Below are 16,084 nucleotides of genomic sequence, written 5' to 3'. Positions count from 1 at the left end.
TTTGGATTTGCACTTTTGCATTTTTTGAAAATCTATTTGTTAATTCTAAAAGAATCAGGAAAAATGGAGTTCTAATAATGGAATGGGTCTATTTGTCTAGGAAAGGATCTATAATATGGGAAAGGCAGAGAAGAAAAAGAATGTAAAAATGGAGCGTGATACGGCTGCTTCAACCGACTTTACCTTGACTATACAGGAAACAAATATAAACGCGTTTACTAATTTCTTGGCCTTATCTGTACAATGGATTGGGAGACAGGTAGCTTGTAAGAAGAGACTGTATCCCCTCAAGTATGTTCCCCAAAAGAGACCATGAATTCGTAGCACATGTCTAACATAGGATCCTTAGCTCCCAGCGTGGTGGACAGTAGGCCATATCCTTTTCTCTCGTGTGTGTGTGTGTGTGTGTGTGTGTGTGTGTGTGTGTGTGCATAGATACATCAGCATTCTATTATTAATCAATTAGGAAACATACCATGTAACACACAATGTAAATGCAGGACAAATTTAAGCTACTTTCTTAGGTAGGCTAAACCTGACATTATATATATGCTTTTTTTTTTTTAATGAATAAGCTTATTTTATTTCTGCCTGGACAAAGTTGTATGAATTTACAGCTCCTTCGTGGGAAACGCCTGAGTATTACCCAGGTGCTGCTGTTGACTGTGGGGTGAGAATCAGATTTCATAGGCTGTGGCCCCAAATGGCTACATGTGGTTAAAGACTGTGAGGAGAGAGGGTAACGCGCGAGAGAAATGAGATGGAGAAATGCTCCGAGGATGTGCTGCGCGGACTCAGCAGGCTCCAGGCAGAAGGTACCTGCTCAGCCTCACTCAGCTTCCGCGAATCTAAAGGAAGTACCAGGTCACTCAGGGAGGGTGAGCTGAAGGCTTCCCGTGGATGGGACACTGCCTGGGCAGCTTGGGGTGGAATGTGCAGGTGGCAGACTCATTGGTTCAATCAAATTTGGGGAGGGCAGCTCTCATTTTAACTCACAGGAAGAGGTAATGACCTCTCTCAGCATCTTTCAAGGGGGAGCTTGATAAGTTACAATACGCAGACGAGCAACACGAGGAAAATCATAAGAGTCCAAAGGAGGCTTGGACTGACCGCAGGTAAAGCTCTTCTCAACACACTGATCACCTGTCAGTACCCAGTATTTATCTGTCTGCCTGCTGTTTTTTCCCAAGGCACTAATAGGGCTGCCCGTTTTGAAGAACTATTGTTTTAGTGGTTCATTGGGCACAGAACATAAAATTTTCATGATCACACTTCCTAAAATAGAAGCGTATTCACTTATATTTCAAAGGAACTGCCTTCGGAATCAGAGGGAAAAGCGATTTTCCAGGGTTTGTATCTTTGGATGACTTCCCTTGTTTATATTCTGTCAAAAAAATCACTGTTTAGTTAGCATATATGCAATTTTCAAGGCTATTCTAAAAATCTTTGCATTCTAAACCAAGAAGAGTGAAATGAATATAATGAAGATAAATAAAATGAATTACTCTTATTAGCATTTTGCATGAGAGTTAGGGTTTTTTTTTTTGCCAGTCAACAAAGATGTGAGGGGACCTATGAAAAACAACTGTTGTGCAAATGTCTCAGCTGTAATCCAGTTCTGCTATTTAAATATTCAGGACTGTGTGCAAGGTCTAAGGAGAGCTGTCGAAAAATCACCTTCAATCAAACCTGCAGCCAAAGTTGGTGGATGAGGGAGAAAGTACTCTACATACCATGGAAATTATCCTGGAGACGAGAAATGCCGACTTCACCGTTGAAACAAAGAACAAAGAAATCTTCCTAAGTATAACGGATTAGAGCTTCACTTATCATCTGAATGACAGAATCACTAGAACAGGCCAACTCCAAACTAAGGCATCAGATACAGAATCTTCAAAAGTACCTGATCAGTCTTCAAAAATTATTAACGAGATTTTCTCAGCTGTGATTAACTATTAAGATGGGGAAATGTCTCTCACTTGGGCACTTCATTTAAATGTTCTTTTAGCTATGTGGGATTGAGGAGGAAACAGTGCCCAGGAAAGAAACTACCTATGAGAGGATTCACAGATTCCTTATTCATGGGCTTTTTAACTTCTGAAAATGTTTCTTAAAGATTTAATTCAAAACCTTTGAGTCATTTCTCTCTCTTTCAGACATGAATTGAGAAAATCAACTGAGATCTATGACTTGTCATACTTTCTAACAAATAACTGGCCTGTTTCTTCCAGTGAGAAGGGAATACATCTCTCCCCTTTCTGGGGGATATTAATTTTTAGCACTGGCTGGGGTCAGAGGTCTTGGTTTCAGATCCCAGTGTAGCCAGATAACTGTATGAACTTGGCTAGCAGCTTAATTTCTTTTGGCCTCAGTTTCTTTAACTGTAAAATTAAGGGTGCTAGAGGCAGTCATTCAGGAGATGCAATTGTGAAGGAGGTAAAGAAACTCACAAATAGACTCCTTGTGATATAGGTACAAAGCTCACTGTGGGAAAAAAAACCTCCAAATAAGCTAATCTGAAAGCACTAGACCAGATTCTGAAGTACTATTCCAGGTGACAGAAGCATCTTTCAACCAAAGTCTGGTGCTTCGTAAGATGATTTAACTCACTGTTTATTCATTGCCTCCCAGCAGATTCACAAATGGCTTTGAGAGCTCCTTTCATGAATAAAAGTTTGATAGCAATGACACATCCTTATGACTGTTTTAGTTTATAGAGGGATCAAAAGATTGTAGGAAAGAAAAAAAATATGTTACAAGAAAAATGGTCTGACAACTCAAGTTGAAGTTGTTCCTATTAACACATAAATGTTTAGATTATTCAGTGATTAAGTTATCCAGAGCCCTGTCCCATCCGCATTCTCCCAGGAACATTGAAAGGAAAAAAAATGGAAAGAGAAATAGTCTAAAATACATTCCCACCAATAAAAGGATGTGGCCCAGAAGGACCCCCACTTTCCCCACAGAACCTGCCATCAGTATCTCTTTCCCAGGCTAAAACAGAGAACGATGGGTAACCTTGACTAATCTCTTTGAAGGAGGATTATCCAGCTACCTTTTTTTTTTTTTTTCCTGGTCACATTGCAGGGCTTGTGGGATCTGAGTTCCCCAACCAGGGATCGAACCCATGTCCCCTGCAATGGAAGCACTGAGCCCTAACCACTGGACCGCCAGGGAGCTCCCTCCAGCTACCTTTTAAATGATACCTCATACAGTGTTGTGCACCATCAATTCTAAAAGAATTCCAACAGAATCAATTTGTCGAGGTTCCATGGTCTCCCTTAGTAACTTGTTTCCCTGAAAAGTTAACCTTAAACCCACAGAAAACAAACTTATTCAGCTCAAGGTGCACTGTTCCTTTCTGAGATCTCCCAGTTGTACTTAAGCTAGTTTTTTCTTTAAACATGAGCAGTATTTATTTTGGGCCTCATTTTTCTCTAATGGAGATTATTTTGATCTCCTGGCCCTCAGGAGCAGTCCATTCACTGACACAGCTCATGGGCATGTAGTGATGTCGGCCCCAGCACAGGCCCTCACAAACTTTCCACATGATCTGCTCCCTTCAGATGAACCATGACTCTGCACAGCAACCGCCAACTGGCTACCTTCTTCCTTCAGCCAATGTGAAAAGCCTTTTATTTATTGTTGTTTTTGCCAAATGAAAATTGTATATATTTAAGGTGTACGATGTGGTGTTTTCATAAATGTCTATATTGTGAAATGATGACCACAAACAAATTAATTAGCATCTCATTCTACCTCCGAACGGGAGAAAGTCTTTGCAAACGAATCAATGGACAAAGGATTAATCTCCAAAATATATAAACAGCTCATGCAGCTCAACATTAAAAAAACAAACAACCCAATCAAAAAATGGGCAGAAGACCTAAATAGACATTTCTCCAAAGAAGACATACAGATGGCCAAAAAACACATGAAAGGATGCTCAACATCACTAATTATTAGAGAAATGCAAACCAAAACTACAATGAGGTATCACCTCACACCAGTTAGAATGGGCATCATCAGAAAATCTACAAACAACAAAATGCTGGAGAGGGTGTGGAGAAAAGGGAACCCTCTTGCACTGTTGGTGGGAATGCAAATTGATACAGTCACTATGGAGAACAGTATGCAGGTTCCTTAAAAAACTAAAAACAGAACCACCATACGACCCAGCAATCCCATTACTGGGCATATACCCAGAGAAAACCATAATTCAAAAAGACACATGCACCCGAGTTCACTGCAGCACTATTTACAATAGCCAGGTCATGGAAGCAAGCTAAATGCCCATCGACAGATGAATGGATAGAGAAGATGTGGTACATATACACAATGGAATATTACTCAGCCATAAAAAGGAATGAAATTGGGTCATTTGTAGAGAAGTGGATGGACCTAGAGACTGTCATACAGAGTGAAGTAAGTCAGAAAGAGAAAAACAAATATCGTATATTAATGCATATATGTGGAACCTAGAAAAATGGTACAGGTGAACCGGTTTGCAGGGCAGAAATAGAGACACAGATGTAGAGAATGAACGTATGGACACCAAGTGGGGGGGAAGGGGGTGGTAGTGGTGGTGGGATGAATTGGGAGACTGGGATTGACATGTATACACTAATATGTAGAAAACAGATAACTAATAAGAACCTGCTGTATAAAAAATAAATAAATAAAATTCAAAAAAAAAAAAAAAGAATGGCAATCAGTAATAACAGACAAACAAACAGAAACAGATGTGTAGCTGCCCTTAACTTTCTATCAGTCAGGTCACACTGTAGCCTCCACTCAACTCAGCACCTTTTAGAAGATGTCAGCCTTTCTGGAGGGCTTTTAAGAGAGGATTTTCTATTTTGCCCAGTGAGTTAATGGGAGATGTCAAATGATCTGAAAGCCACTGAGCTGCTCGAAGATTCCACATGTCAGTTATGCAAATGCTGCAGGATTCAATAACTCCATTCTCGTCCTATTTCACCCGATTTAGCTTGTTCTGATCACTCAGTTCAGCTTGGTGACTGCTACTTAATTTCAGTTTTCTTTATGGGAGGGTTCAGAATCCACAGAAAAAGCCCACTGACCTGAGCCATTCCCTCCCAGGCTTTGCGGATGTGAAGATGAGCGGACACAAGTGCCCTCTTTTTTTTTTTTTTTTTTTTGGCGGTACACGAGCCTCTCACTGTTGTGGCCTCTCCCGTTGCGGAGCACAGGCTCCAGACGCGCAGGCTCAGCGGCCATGGCTCACGGGCCCAGCCGCTCCACGGCATGTGGGATCTTCTCGGACCGGGGCACGAACCCGTGTCCCCTGCATCGGCAGGCGGACACTCAACCACTGCGCCACCAGGGAAGCCCACAAGTGCCCTCTTCCCTCTCTGCTCTCCTCTCTGGTCCCCTCTCCACTCCATCCTTCATCACAGTCAAAGGTGAGGAGGGTGCAGATGCTGCTGCAAGGCTGCAAAAGCCAGGCGGACAAGGAAGCTCCTCCTAAACTTCACTCAGGTCTATTTTCCTCCCTTCTTTCTCTCAAGTGATTCACAGGGACACACGTCCAGGACACCCTCAGTCAGCCAAAGTTGAACTGAATTCATAGAGCCTTTGATTGTTATTCCGTTTTTTAGAAAGTGCTTTTGCAGCAGAAGAAATTACCTAGCCTGGGAAGGTACCAGCTCACACTTAGCCATCAGCCCTTAGATTTGGGGGGAGATACTATTTGCCACCTTGGAACTAGGCTTCGGTGTATCGAGATTCATAACACTGATTTTCCCAAACCACCAACAGTATGCAAGCTACAGTCAGAAGTCAGGACTACTGCATTTTATTGCCTGTGCTATAAGCATGAAAAATGGATTTCAAGTTTCTCCCTTGAACACTGTATTATGATTTAAAGCAGCACATAATCCTCTGTACATATTATTATTTTTTTTATTTTTATTTTTGCAGTACGCGGGCCTCTCACTGTTGTAGTCTCTCCCATTGCGGAGCACAGGCTCCGGACGCGCAGGCTCAGCGGCCGTGGCTCACGGGCCCAGCCGCTCCGCGGCATGTGGGATCTTCCCGGACCGGGGCACGAACCCGCGTCCCCTGCATCGGCAGGCGGACTCTCAACCACTGCACCGCCAGGGAAGCCCCATATTATTTTATATTCTGCCTATAGTGTGAACTACTTAGGAGCATAAAATACAGGTTTAGAATACTCTTTCTTTCTAGCATATTAAATTCTGAATAAGAGAGAATAACACATTAGGTTTCATGGGGATGATCAGGTCATCACTTTTCCACCTCCCCTATCTCATTCCCCACCCCCCTGCCACCGCAAAGACAACAGCTATATAAGAGGCGGCCATCATAAATACCAAGGAGGAAAGAAGAGGGAGAATATTGGTAATTTTCAAAGGCGGGTCCTACATCTCATCTGCCCTATGATGCTTGGTGTGGATCTCATGCTGTATGTATAGATTCCAACTATCAACAATTACCAGTGCTTTAACCTTAAACCCTTCTGATTCCCAGACTCAACACGCATTAAGGAAAAGAAAGCAGTGACAGCTATTTCAACCAACTTCTTCATTCAACTTAATGTGTTTTTCCATAGTCACAAACACTCTGAAAACCAACTGACTAAACTCCTGAAAGCTGGGTCAAAGTTCTTTCTAGGAATAGAGTATATATTGCTTTAGTGATTAATCCACATAACCACATTCAAATTAACTTGGACCCTAGAAGATGTGAATTCCCAACTGCTACAGAGAGACACATGCACATGCTCACACTGACATTTATCACACACGGAAGAGTTCTATCTCATGTCATCAAAGTGCACAGTGCACGCCCATAGAATTTAGGACTATACGGTAGATAGGAAAACCTATGGTTTCTAGGTCAGAGATTATATCCAGGGGGCACAGGCTGAGACATGATCCCGGGGCTAAACGTAACCCATAATTATATTCTGCTTGGTCTGTCCAATGTTTAAAAAATTCGGAATTTTCATTTTAAAAAAATCCAGATTTTTTTAAAAATAAGATCTGACAAACTGGTCTTTCATTTCTCCAAAACAAGAGGGGACTGAAGCTGAAGAGTGGTGACCCCTTTTGATAAAGGATGGACTTTCCATCTCACCCCAGTTCCCAGCACTCCCTGTTAACAATCTTAGAACTGCCTGCTTCCCTTATGTTCAATACCTGCCTGGCCCCAGGTGTGCATTTGAGTTTGTGGCTCCTTTTCTAGGTAGACCCACTTTATGCTTCCCCAAATGGTATGGGCTGAATTGTATCCCCCCAAAATACAAATGTCGAAGTCCTAACCCCCAGCATCTCAGAGTGTGACCTTATTTGGAGATAGGGTCTTTACAGAGGTCATCAAGTTAAAACAAGAGGATGAGGGTTGGACCTTAATCTAAGATGACTGCTTTCCTTATAAAAAGGGGAAATTTGGACACAGAGATACACACGCTGGGAGAAGATGAAAGCAGAGACCAGGAAGGCCAAAGACTGTCAGTGAACCACCAGAAGCCAGGGGAGGGGCCTGGAACAGATTCTCCCTCACTGCCCTTAGAAGGAACCAACCCTGCCGACACCTTGATTTCAGACTTCCAGGCTCCAGAACTGTGAGACCATACAGTTTTGTTGTGGAAGCCACTCAGTTTGTGGTACTTTGTTATGGTAGCCCTAGAAAATGAATACTCCCAGCAGCTGAAATTAAGTCAGCATCTCCTTTGATTGTTGGCAAGAATCATAGGTGAGTGGCCTGAACCACCAGCTATGTCTGGCCTAGGAAAAGGACATCACAGGAGAAACATCCTTTCCAAAACCCAGCACGGTTTCCAAAGAGTTTCCCCGTAGGGATGCTTCCCATTTTAAGGCAGGGCTATGCCTGCTCCAGCTCAGAGGGAGGCTGAAAACATCGTGGTCAACCATGACTGCAAAAAAGATGATGACAACCTGCTGTATAAAAAATAAAATAATAGAAATAAAGTTTAAAAAAAGGAAAAAAAAAGATGATGACAGTTCACCCGAGTGGGACACGGATATCTTAAGGGTGAAGAGATATTTTAGGGGAACAAGTATGTCACGGAGGCAAATTGCCCGAATCCTTATTTATTCCTGAGCTTAATTTAGATTAATATACTCTTACGTATACTGCAAGGCACCTCCCATTCTATTGTCCTTCCCAGGCTTTCTCTCCCCCTGTCTGATCCAAACCTTACAGAAGGTATTGGAGGGGACTGAGGGAGGGGCCTCAGTTGGAGAGGACTGGACAGCTGGGTCTGAAAGGCTGGCTGTTCCCAAGAGAAGGCTTAGGCGCACTGGCTGTTGAGTAACCAAGAACAGATCACGTTTCAGGGTCTTAGCTCCTTTTTAAAAAAATAAGTAGTCTTAGTGACTTACAGGATGATTCACTTTCTAAAGGATGTTTCAGAAGCAAAAGGACAACTCCTTTAGGCATCAGACTTCTATTTAGTCCCTCAAAACTCCATTCCCAATGGTCTTGAGCGCCATCCTTTAGTTGTGTGTGGGGGGTCATTTCTTCAATCAATGCCCCAAGCTGGAAAGTAAGTGGCTTAGGCCATATCAGCTGTCCCCTGACTGATCAAGAAAGAGGTCATCCTCACTATGAACACTGAGAAGTATGTCTCCATGTCTAATTTTTTACATAATGATTTTTTTGGGGGGGGGAGAAGGGGGTAGTAAGATGTATTTCAAATAAATAACATGGAGTCATGTGGGATGAATATTAATCTTAGGGGAGTAAAAAGCTTGGTAAATGAAGGGAGCTGAAAGTGGACTGGAGAGCTAAGATCACACAGGCTGACCACCTCCTAGGGTTCAGGTTGAAGGGCCCAGAGAAGAGACTCAGAGAGAAAGCAGCAGCATCCTGAATTCGGGGGCTTTGCAGGGGTGAGGGATGGCCCTGAGGTCTCTACCTTTCCACTGACTAGAGAGGTCCCTGGAGAGGAAAGGACCTGCTCACGCAGCCCTAAGAAGGGACCCTCAGACCTGTGGGCTCGAAGCTTCTTGAGAACTCGGTCAATTTAATTTTTTAAGCACGTATCCCCACACATGCCATTTCTTTATTTATAAGTTATATACAAGTACTGATACTACTGCATTGATATATATGTGCATTATAACACAGACACAATCGACTTAAAAAGAATGCCATAAAATAAATTTAAGTCGAAGTTCTACTATTTCATCCCTCGGACACCCCAGCGGACGGACGTGTTGACCCCTTGGTTCTCTGCAACCGGCCTGAGTCTGTAATACACAAGGAGCAGAGAAACGCACACCCAGCTGACAACGTTCATGTCTCAAGGGCAGCCCTCACTTCTCAAATGGCGGTTGGTTGAAACAGTTATTTACCATCAAAGCACCCAGATGACTTGACGACCGAGGTTTAGGAGAGTCTGCCCAATAGCATCAATGAGAAAACATTTTTGGAAGAACAATATTTTGGCATTCTTAGGTAGAAACTCTCCCTTAATACTTGACATCATTTTACTTGATGTTTCTGCTCCCTTCCCCCAGTTTGGGATTATCCTTGGAGTGCTACATTATTCTTTTATGCTATTAAAACTGTCAGACTAAAATTATGTTTTCTATCTTGCTCACTCCGCGAGGACCGCAGACCTGGCCGTAGGCTTTTCGAAGAGCTTGATATTTCCAGTACATCTTACTACCTCACATAACAGCCAAAGAAAGCCGCAGCCTTGTAGCTTCGGAGATGCAAACTCTACAACGGATTCCTGCAGACTTTTAGTTACTTTTGATGATAATGAAGTTCACGGTTTGCACAAAGTGATCAGATGACCTAATCCCCTCAGATTAGGAAATGCAGACCCAGAGTGAGCAAACATCTGCTTAGGAAACCCTCAGAACCAGAGCTAGAAGCCAAGGCTCTGGGCCTCAGATTAGTTCTCTCTCTACCATGGTCACCTTCCGGTTCTCAGATTTCTCCTTCATTCTCCCCTGGCTTCAGGATAAATGAGTGGCTGGAAGCACCAAGCTGGGTTCTCATTCAAAAGAGAATCGTCCTTAAAATTCCTTTCTAAAGAAGACCTTGAGACGTGGATTAGGCCTCCCCACCAGATTTGCTGAACTCTGTACAACTTTGTTGACTTGCTCAACACTCCTGATGTCCTTTCCTGATGCCCAGTTCCTGTAATCTGGCTGAGATGCCAAGGGTTAGACCAGAAGGAAATAAACTCCCTAGTTGAAAGAGTGAACAAAGAAGAAATGGAGTCAGAGCTCAACACTTGGAATATGCCCAATGCTGTCCTCTCTACCTCCATCGTTCTCTCCCTGGTCAGTGTGTCTTCTTCTACTGACCAGGGTGAACGAGGGTTGGGAATAGACATCACTATGGTGAACGCTCAGTGGATTTTATGAATCCAGAAGAGGAAAGGTTGGGAAAGGGATGATTTCCAAGGATAAATCCTCAAATGCAGAGACCTTCCTGCAGTGCATGGTGGCCTGTGTCTCTTCCCACCTCTGGTTGTGTCACTGCCATAGCCACGTGCTAATCGTGGTGGGATGCTGGTATGGATTCAGGCATGAGAAGCTGGGCTGTGTCTTTTTAGGAGCGTGTTCTGGGACAATGGCCTTTTTCGCTTTGTCAGTTTCCTCCAGGTGGATGGTGCTCTGTGGTGGACAAGCAGAGTGGCCGGCTGCACACATCTGCTTTCCATATCTCCCACCTTTGTCTCTCTCTCCACAGAAGATGCCACCTTGGGCAGCTAGATGTGTTGGCATCTCACATACATCTGCAGAGAAGTTTTCAATTTTCCCCACAATCCTGGGGCTCTGCTTATACCGTCACAAAGCTGGGAAAATGGAAGTGAGGGAAAGAACTAGAATAAAGGATACCCATGCTCCTTTGTCCTAGTCAAAGGATAATGGAAATGAACTTTTGGGAAGAGGAGCTGGGGTCAAGGATCTGCTTCTTCTCTTATTTCTAGTCCCCCAATGGAGAGCCCTATTTGTATCAGGTGTAAAATTGAACAAGCTGGTTCAGGAAGCAGCCTAGAACTATATCCACCCAATCCACTGAACCCCAGAGAGAGAATGCGGCTATATGCAGTGTAGGAAAGGAGACTTGGGGAGCCAGTACCGTTGCCTCCAAGTGCCCGAAAGCATGTGTGTTAAGAGGAGTGAGGTAGCTGCAGAAAGAAAAGAATATGACCAACGGGTGGGAAATGCATGGACAGAGATTTCACTGCAACAGAAGGAACAGTGTTTAAAGTCAGGCTCTTCCACCACGGGACAGGCTCCCCACAGGAAGTTAGAGAGACTGTTTTAAGTGCTTTACTTATATTGTTTAATTCTTGCAACTCCCCATCTTATAAAGGCAGAAAACACAGGGGAAGAGAATAAGTGACTTACACGAGGCTATGGGGCAGTAAGTGGGAAAGTCAGGAGGAAACCCTGGGAGACCTCTACACACTGCATCCAAACAGCGAGCACGGTGCCTGGGCCAAAGTGAAGGTTCACCTGGTGACTATCATTACAGAGGCAGCATCATATATGGCCAAGAGGGAGCTCTCCACAGCCATTCTGTCTGACGTTACGCAGGTAACTCAAGTTCTCTCTCGTGTTCTCATCTGTGAAATGGGCATAGAAATGTCCATTTCATAGGGAAGCTCAAAGATTAAATGAACGAACGCACATAAGATGTTTAGAAGAATGCCTGGCTAATAAGTGTGTCACAGATGTTAGCTAACACCACATAAAGATGCACTAGGTTATGAACACACACGTAAGTGTTTAACGTATTAATATGACATACTGCTTTGCCTGTGTCTGTAATACCCACTCATAGGGGCAATCACTCAAGAAGAGTCCCAGCTCAGTAATGAGGCAACTTTACCCACCACTGATGTCTTCTAGTTGCACAGTCTAGCAGAAAAGTCCACTTATTCGATTGCTTTGTGCTTAAGCAAACCACAGTGCCTAGGTATATACGTCCTCAATTCTACTGGATGATGGGAATTGTTCTACAGGTGCTTATTCTCCCTAGAAATCTTCCTCTCAGCTTGAACCTTTAGTCGAGTGAAATTTCTAAGACTTTGATGAGTGAAAAAGAGGGGACCATAAAAGCAATCCTGCAGAAGAAATGGAATATTTTCCACGGACTTTTTCTACAGGGAGCTCTTCAGAGACACTCAAAACAGATCTGAGGATGGAGACTGAACTCTTGCATGGAAATCCGTGCAGCCGCGGGCTGCGCTGTCCTACCTGGTGAGCTTGGTGCCGATCTGCTGCCTCAGCTCCAGCCGTTCCTCGTCCGTCTGCCTCGGAAGGATGTTCTTTTCTTCCAGCTCTCGCTTGGAGGGCCTGTTGCTGAGTTTGATGGCTAAGGAGTCCTTCCTGCACACCTTCATGGCCAGGGAGCCTGCAGGAAGGGAGACATGAGGTAATAAGGCTGTCACCAACCTGCTCGGGCTCCCCCCAGGGACAGCCGTGGACCACAAGGTGAGAGGCGGGGAGACAGATATAAGAGCCCAACACCTGAGCGCGGTCAAGACCTCGGTCAAAGGAGGAAAGCTGCAGTATGTGACTTTCATACCGTTCCTGCAATCAGCATGTCCCTTCTACCTCGCGGTACGCTGGGCACGTGCGGGGCACATGGAGAGCCTGTGATTGGATCTCTGCTCCCCAGGAACTCCCCCCCCCCCAATGTGGGCAACATCACAAAGGAGGGGAGGACAGACTGCGGAGTGCAAAACAGAATGCAAAGGGCGGAGGAGGCGCGGCCGCCACGTGCAGGGTAAGTGAGGCCAACAGGCAGCAGGCCGGTGGGCATCTGCGTGTGTGGACGCTCAGAGGTGAAGGATAGGCGGGGGAATCACAGGAAACAAAAGAGATCAGCTACAGTGGGGCTGGAGGGTACAGGCAAGTAAAGTTGGGCAAAGTGGGGTCCGTGTGGGGTGGGAGAGGGGGCAAGCTCATGGAAACAGGCAATATTCTGGGTCTGCTTTTCCTTTTATTTCCTCACATCTGGAATAAATCCATGATTCTCAATCAGGAGTGATTTCTGCCCCCACCAGGGACATTTGGCAAGGTCTAGAGACATTTTTGGTTGTCAAACTCGAGTTTGCTGGGGAGGGTGCTACCGGCACCCAGTGGGTAGAGGCCAGGGATGCTACCAAACATCCTACAGTGCACAGGGCAGCCGCCATGACAAAGAATTATCTGGCCCAAGATGTCACTTGTGCCAAGGTTGAGAAACCCTGGTATAAAGCGTTCCATTCTCCGGGCAGGAAACAGTGAGCAGAGGCTGGGCAACAGCTCCTTCCCTCACGGCCCATGTGGGCCTTCGGCTGCCCCTCCAGGGTTCTCTCCTCAACACCAGGACTATTTCCATCACTCAGGTTTAGCGAGCTGTCTGAGGCCTGGTGAGTTGTGAGGCAAGAGGAAGAGACCGGGAAGCAGCAAGTCTGGGGGGCTCCTTTGGACCTTATATAGTAAGTACTTATCTTCCTTCTTTTGCCACTGCTTTTAGAACGTGGGTTTTGGAATGAGACACAGGCAGCTTCAACTCTCAGCACTGCCACTTAGTAGACGTGAGTCTCTGGGCAAGTCCCTTACCTCTCCATTTTCTCCCCTCACCTGTAAAATGGGGCAGTAGTTTATGCCCCTGAGTGTTGTCAGATGTAGATGAGAATAAAACCTTAGCATATCGTCAGGCACACGGTCGGTAAAAGGTTGCTATCATAAGTTCACGCATTAGAAAGTTGATCACTGAAATTTAAGTTCAGTGGTTGAGGTATGCTTAAAAATGAATTGGTTCCATATACAATGGTTAGTATTTTTATATATTTTGTAGACTGGAATTGAATTTTAAGGTGCCTCCCCTCCTTGCTTTTTTTTTTTTTAATTGATGGGGTGTTGCAGCCCAAGGGAAGCCATCAAAGAAAAAAAGAGACATCGAAAAGAGGCGAGAGATGGTAGCACGATGTTGTAATTTTTAGAGCTCTGAGGCTGTTCAGAGGACAGTTACCCTTTCGTCTTACTAATGAAGAAACAGTAACCTCGGACCTCAGATTAGAACCCACAGAGGTGGGCAGCTCTTCCCGCCAGCCACGCCCCTCCCACCCTCAGCGAAGAGTTTAGATGCACCCACTGGTATACAGCGAGCTGTCGTCGTCCTCATCCTCTTCCCCTTCTCTTGTGTACAGGCAAGAAGAGTCTTCGTAGTCTGATTCATGAGGCACATTTTCTTTATTGTCATCACATTCAATCACAACAGTTGGCACTTGTCTTATTTCCGGAAGGCCCAGAGGTCCTGCTTTTGTGACACTGTCACCCGAGTGCAAACCAGAGCTGTGGTAAGAAGTAGAACAGGGTACCCGCTGCTCAGAGCTGTTTAAAGAGAAAAGAGCACATTTATTCTGTCTAACGTGTCATATTAAATGCATCAGAACCTTTTAAAAACTTAGCCATTATGTCCTAAGAGACAAAAGGTCTACTGGGCAATTCAAGTCTCATTTCTCACCTAACAGCTAACTGTTTAGGGGCAGCTGAGTTACTGGATGGTGGTAGCAGCACAGAATAGGAAATGAGAATTCTACTGCCCTGCGGATGGACGGTGGTGACGGTAGCACAGTAATGCGAATGTACGAGAATGCCACTGAACTGTATACTTTAGAGTGGGGAAGATGGTGAATTTCATGTCCTGTGTATTTACTGCAATTTAAAAAATAAAAAATTTTAAAAATAAATTTGACTCTTTTTATTTCTGGTTAAGAGCAACAACCCCAATGGTCAAAGGAAGGTTCATTTGCAACCCACATGTCTTAAAGGAGTAAAAGGGTTAATTTGATGGTGAAGTGAGAGACCCAGGAAAGAAAGAGACAATACATGAAGCTCCAGCTTTCAAAGCTATACAGCATGACTGGTAGGGGCTGACTGAAATGTCACGGATGGAGATGCAGAGAAACAGAAGAGGTGGGACCATCAGGCTGGAGACCCACGCATGACATCGGGGTGGACATGGGCAAGGGCGACTCAGACCAAGTTCTCTCCCAAGGACCATGTCAGACCCTCAGCAGACACAGGCAACGCCAGTCTGGTTTTTCAGCAGGTCAGTGTTCCCAGCAGCAATGATGATCGTATTTTTGGTTTTACCTCTTTAATTGAGCCAACTCAGATAAAAAATATTTTTTAATTAAAAATGATCTGCTTCTTAATAAAAGCCACATGAGTTTCATTGTAAGAAAATCAGGAAATGTGTATTATCAAAAATAAAGAAAATTAGTTATTTTCTTATTAGAGTCTATCCAAGGTTCCTACAGCAAGTTAGAATCCTTTTTATGACCGGCTCTGAATGAAGTCCAGCAAGAATAATGGAGCCTGAAACCCACAGTTAAATTTTATAACTTTTTTTTCAGATGAACTTCAAGTGGAATTTATGTCTTTCATTTAAGGAATTTCTAAACATAGGAAACTGAATGCATTTTACCATCCAACAGTGTTTGACGTGTTAAGAAACGGAGTGTGAGGCTATGCTGTCTAGCAATAATTTTACGTTAGAACATCTTATCTAAAAGAAAACTCTTAAGGACATGTGAATGCATGCTAGGTCTCCTTTAAAACTTTCCTTACATTTTATTCTTTTTAAAATGTGTCTAATTTCTAAATCTCAGCTTTTTATTTCTTTTTTTAAAATTATTTATTTATTTTTGGCTGTGTTTGGGGCTTTGTTGCTGTGCACAGGCTTTCTCTAGTGGCGGTGAGCGGGGGCTACTCTTCGTTGCAGTGCGTGGGCTGCTCACTGCAGTGGCTTCTCTTGTTGTGGAGCACGGGCTCTAGGCGCATGGGCTCAGTAGTTGTGGCACACGGGCTCAGTAGTTGTGGCTTGTGGGCTCTAGAGCGCAGGCTCAGTAGTTGTGGCACATGGGCTTAGTTGCTCCGTGGCATGTGGGATCTTCCCAGATGAGGGCTCAAACCCGAGTCCCCAGCACTGGCAGGCAGATTCTTAACCCCTGCGCCACCAGGGAAATCCCTCATTACACTTGATTGCTATGTCTAATTTAAATTCAATTCACTTTCTTCCTTCCATTGTTTCCAAAGGGCTGTTTTTC

The 16,084-nt window shown here is 44.3% G+C and overlaps 1 protein-coding gene across 13 annotated transcripts in view; it reads right to left on the bottom strand.

Moving 5' to 3' along the window:
• PHACTR1 (phosphatase and actin regulator 1) overlaps window positions 1-16,084 on the bottom strand; it is a 540,649-nt gene that overhangs the window by 32,180 nt on the left and 492,385 nt on the right. For all 13 annotated transcript variants that reach the window (XM_067752006.1, XM_067752007.1, XM_067752013.1 and 10 more), the window contains 2 exons: window positions 14,125-14,363; window positions 12,237-12,393 (listed from right to left, as the gene is read on the bottom strand). In XM_067752006.1, the coding sequence (XP_067608107.1) occupies window positions 12,237-12,393; window positions 14,125-14,363 (396 nt within the window). The remainder of the gene's footprint in view (window positions 1-12,236; window positions 12,394-14,124; window positions 14,364-16,084) is intronic.

Source organism: Pseudorca crassidens, chromosome 10 (assembly GCF_039906515.1).
Source record: "Pseudorca crassidens isolate mPseCra1 chromosome 10, mPseCra1.hap1, whole genome shotgun sequence".
Classification (NCBI taxonomy): Eukaryota; Metazoa; Chordata; class Mammalia; order Artiodactyla; family Delphinidae; genus Pseudorca; species Pseudorca crassidens.
Note: the sequence above shows the minus strand (reverse complement) of the source record. Positions and strands in the feature narration are given on the sequence as shown.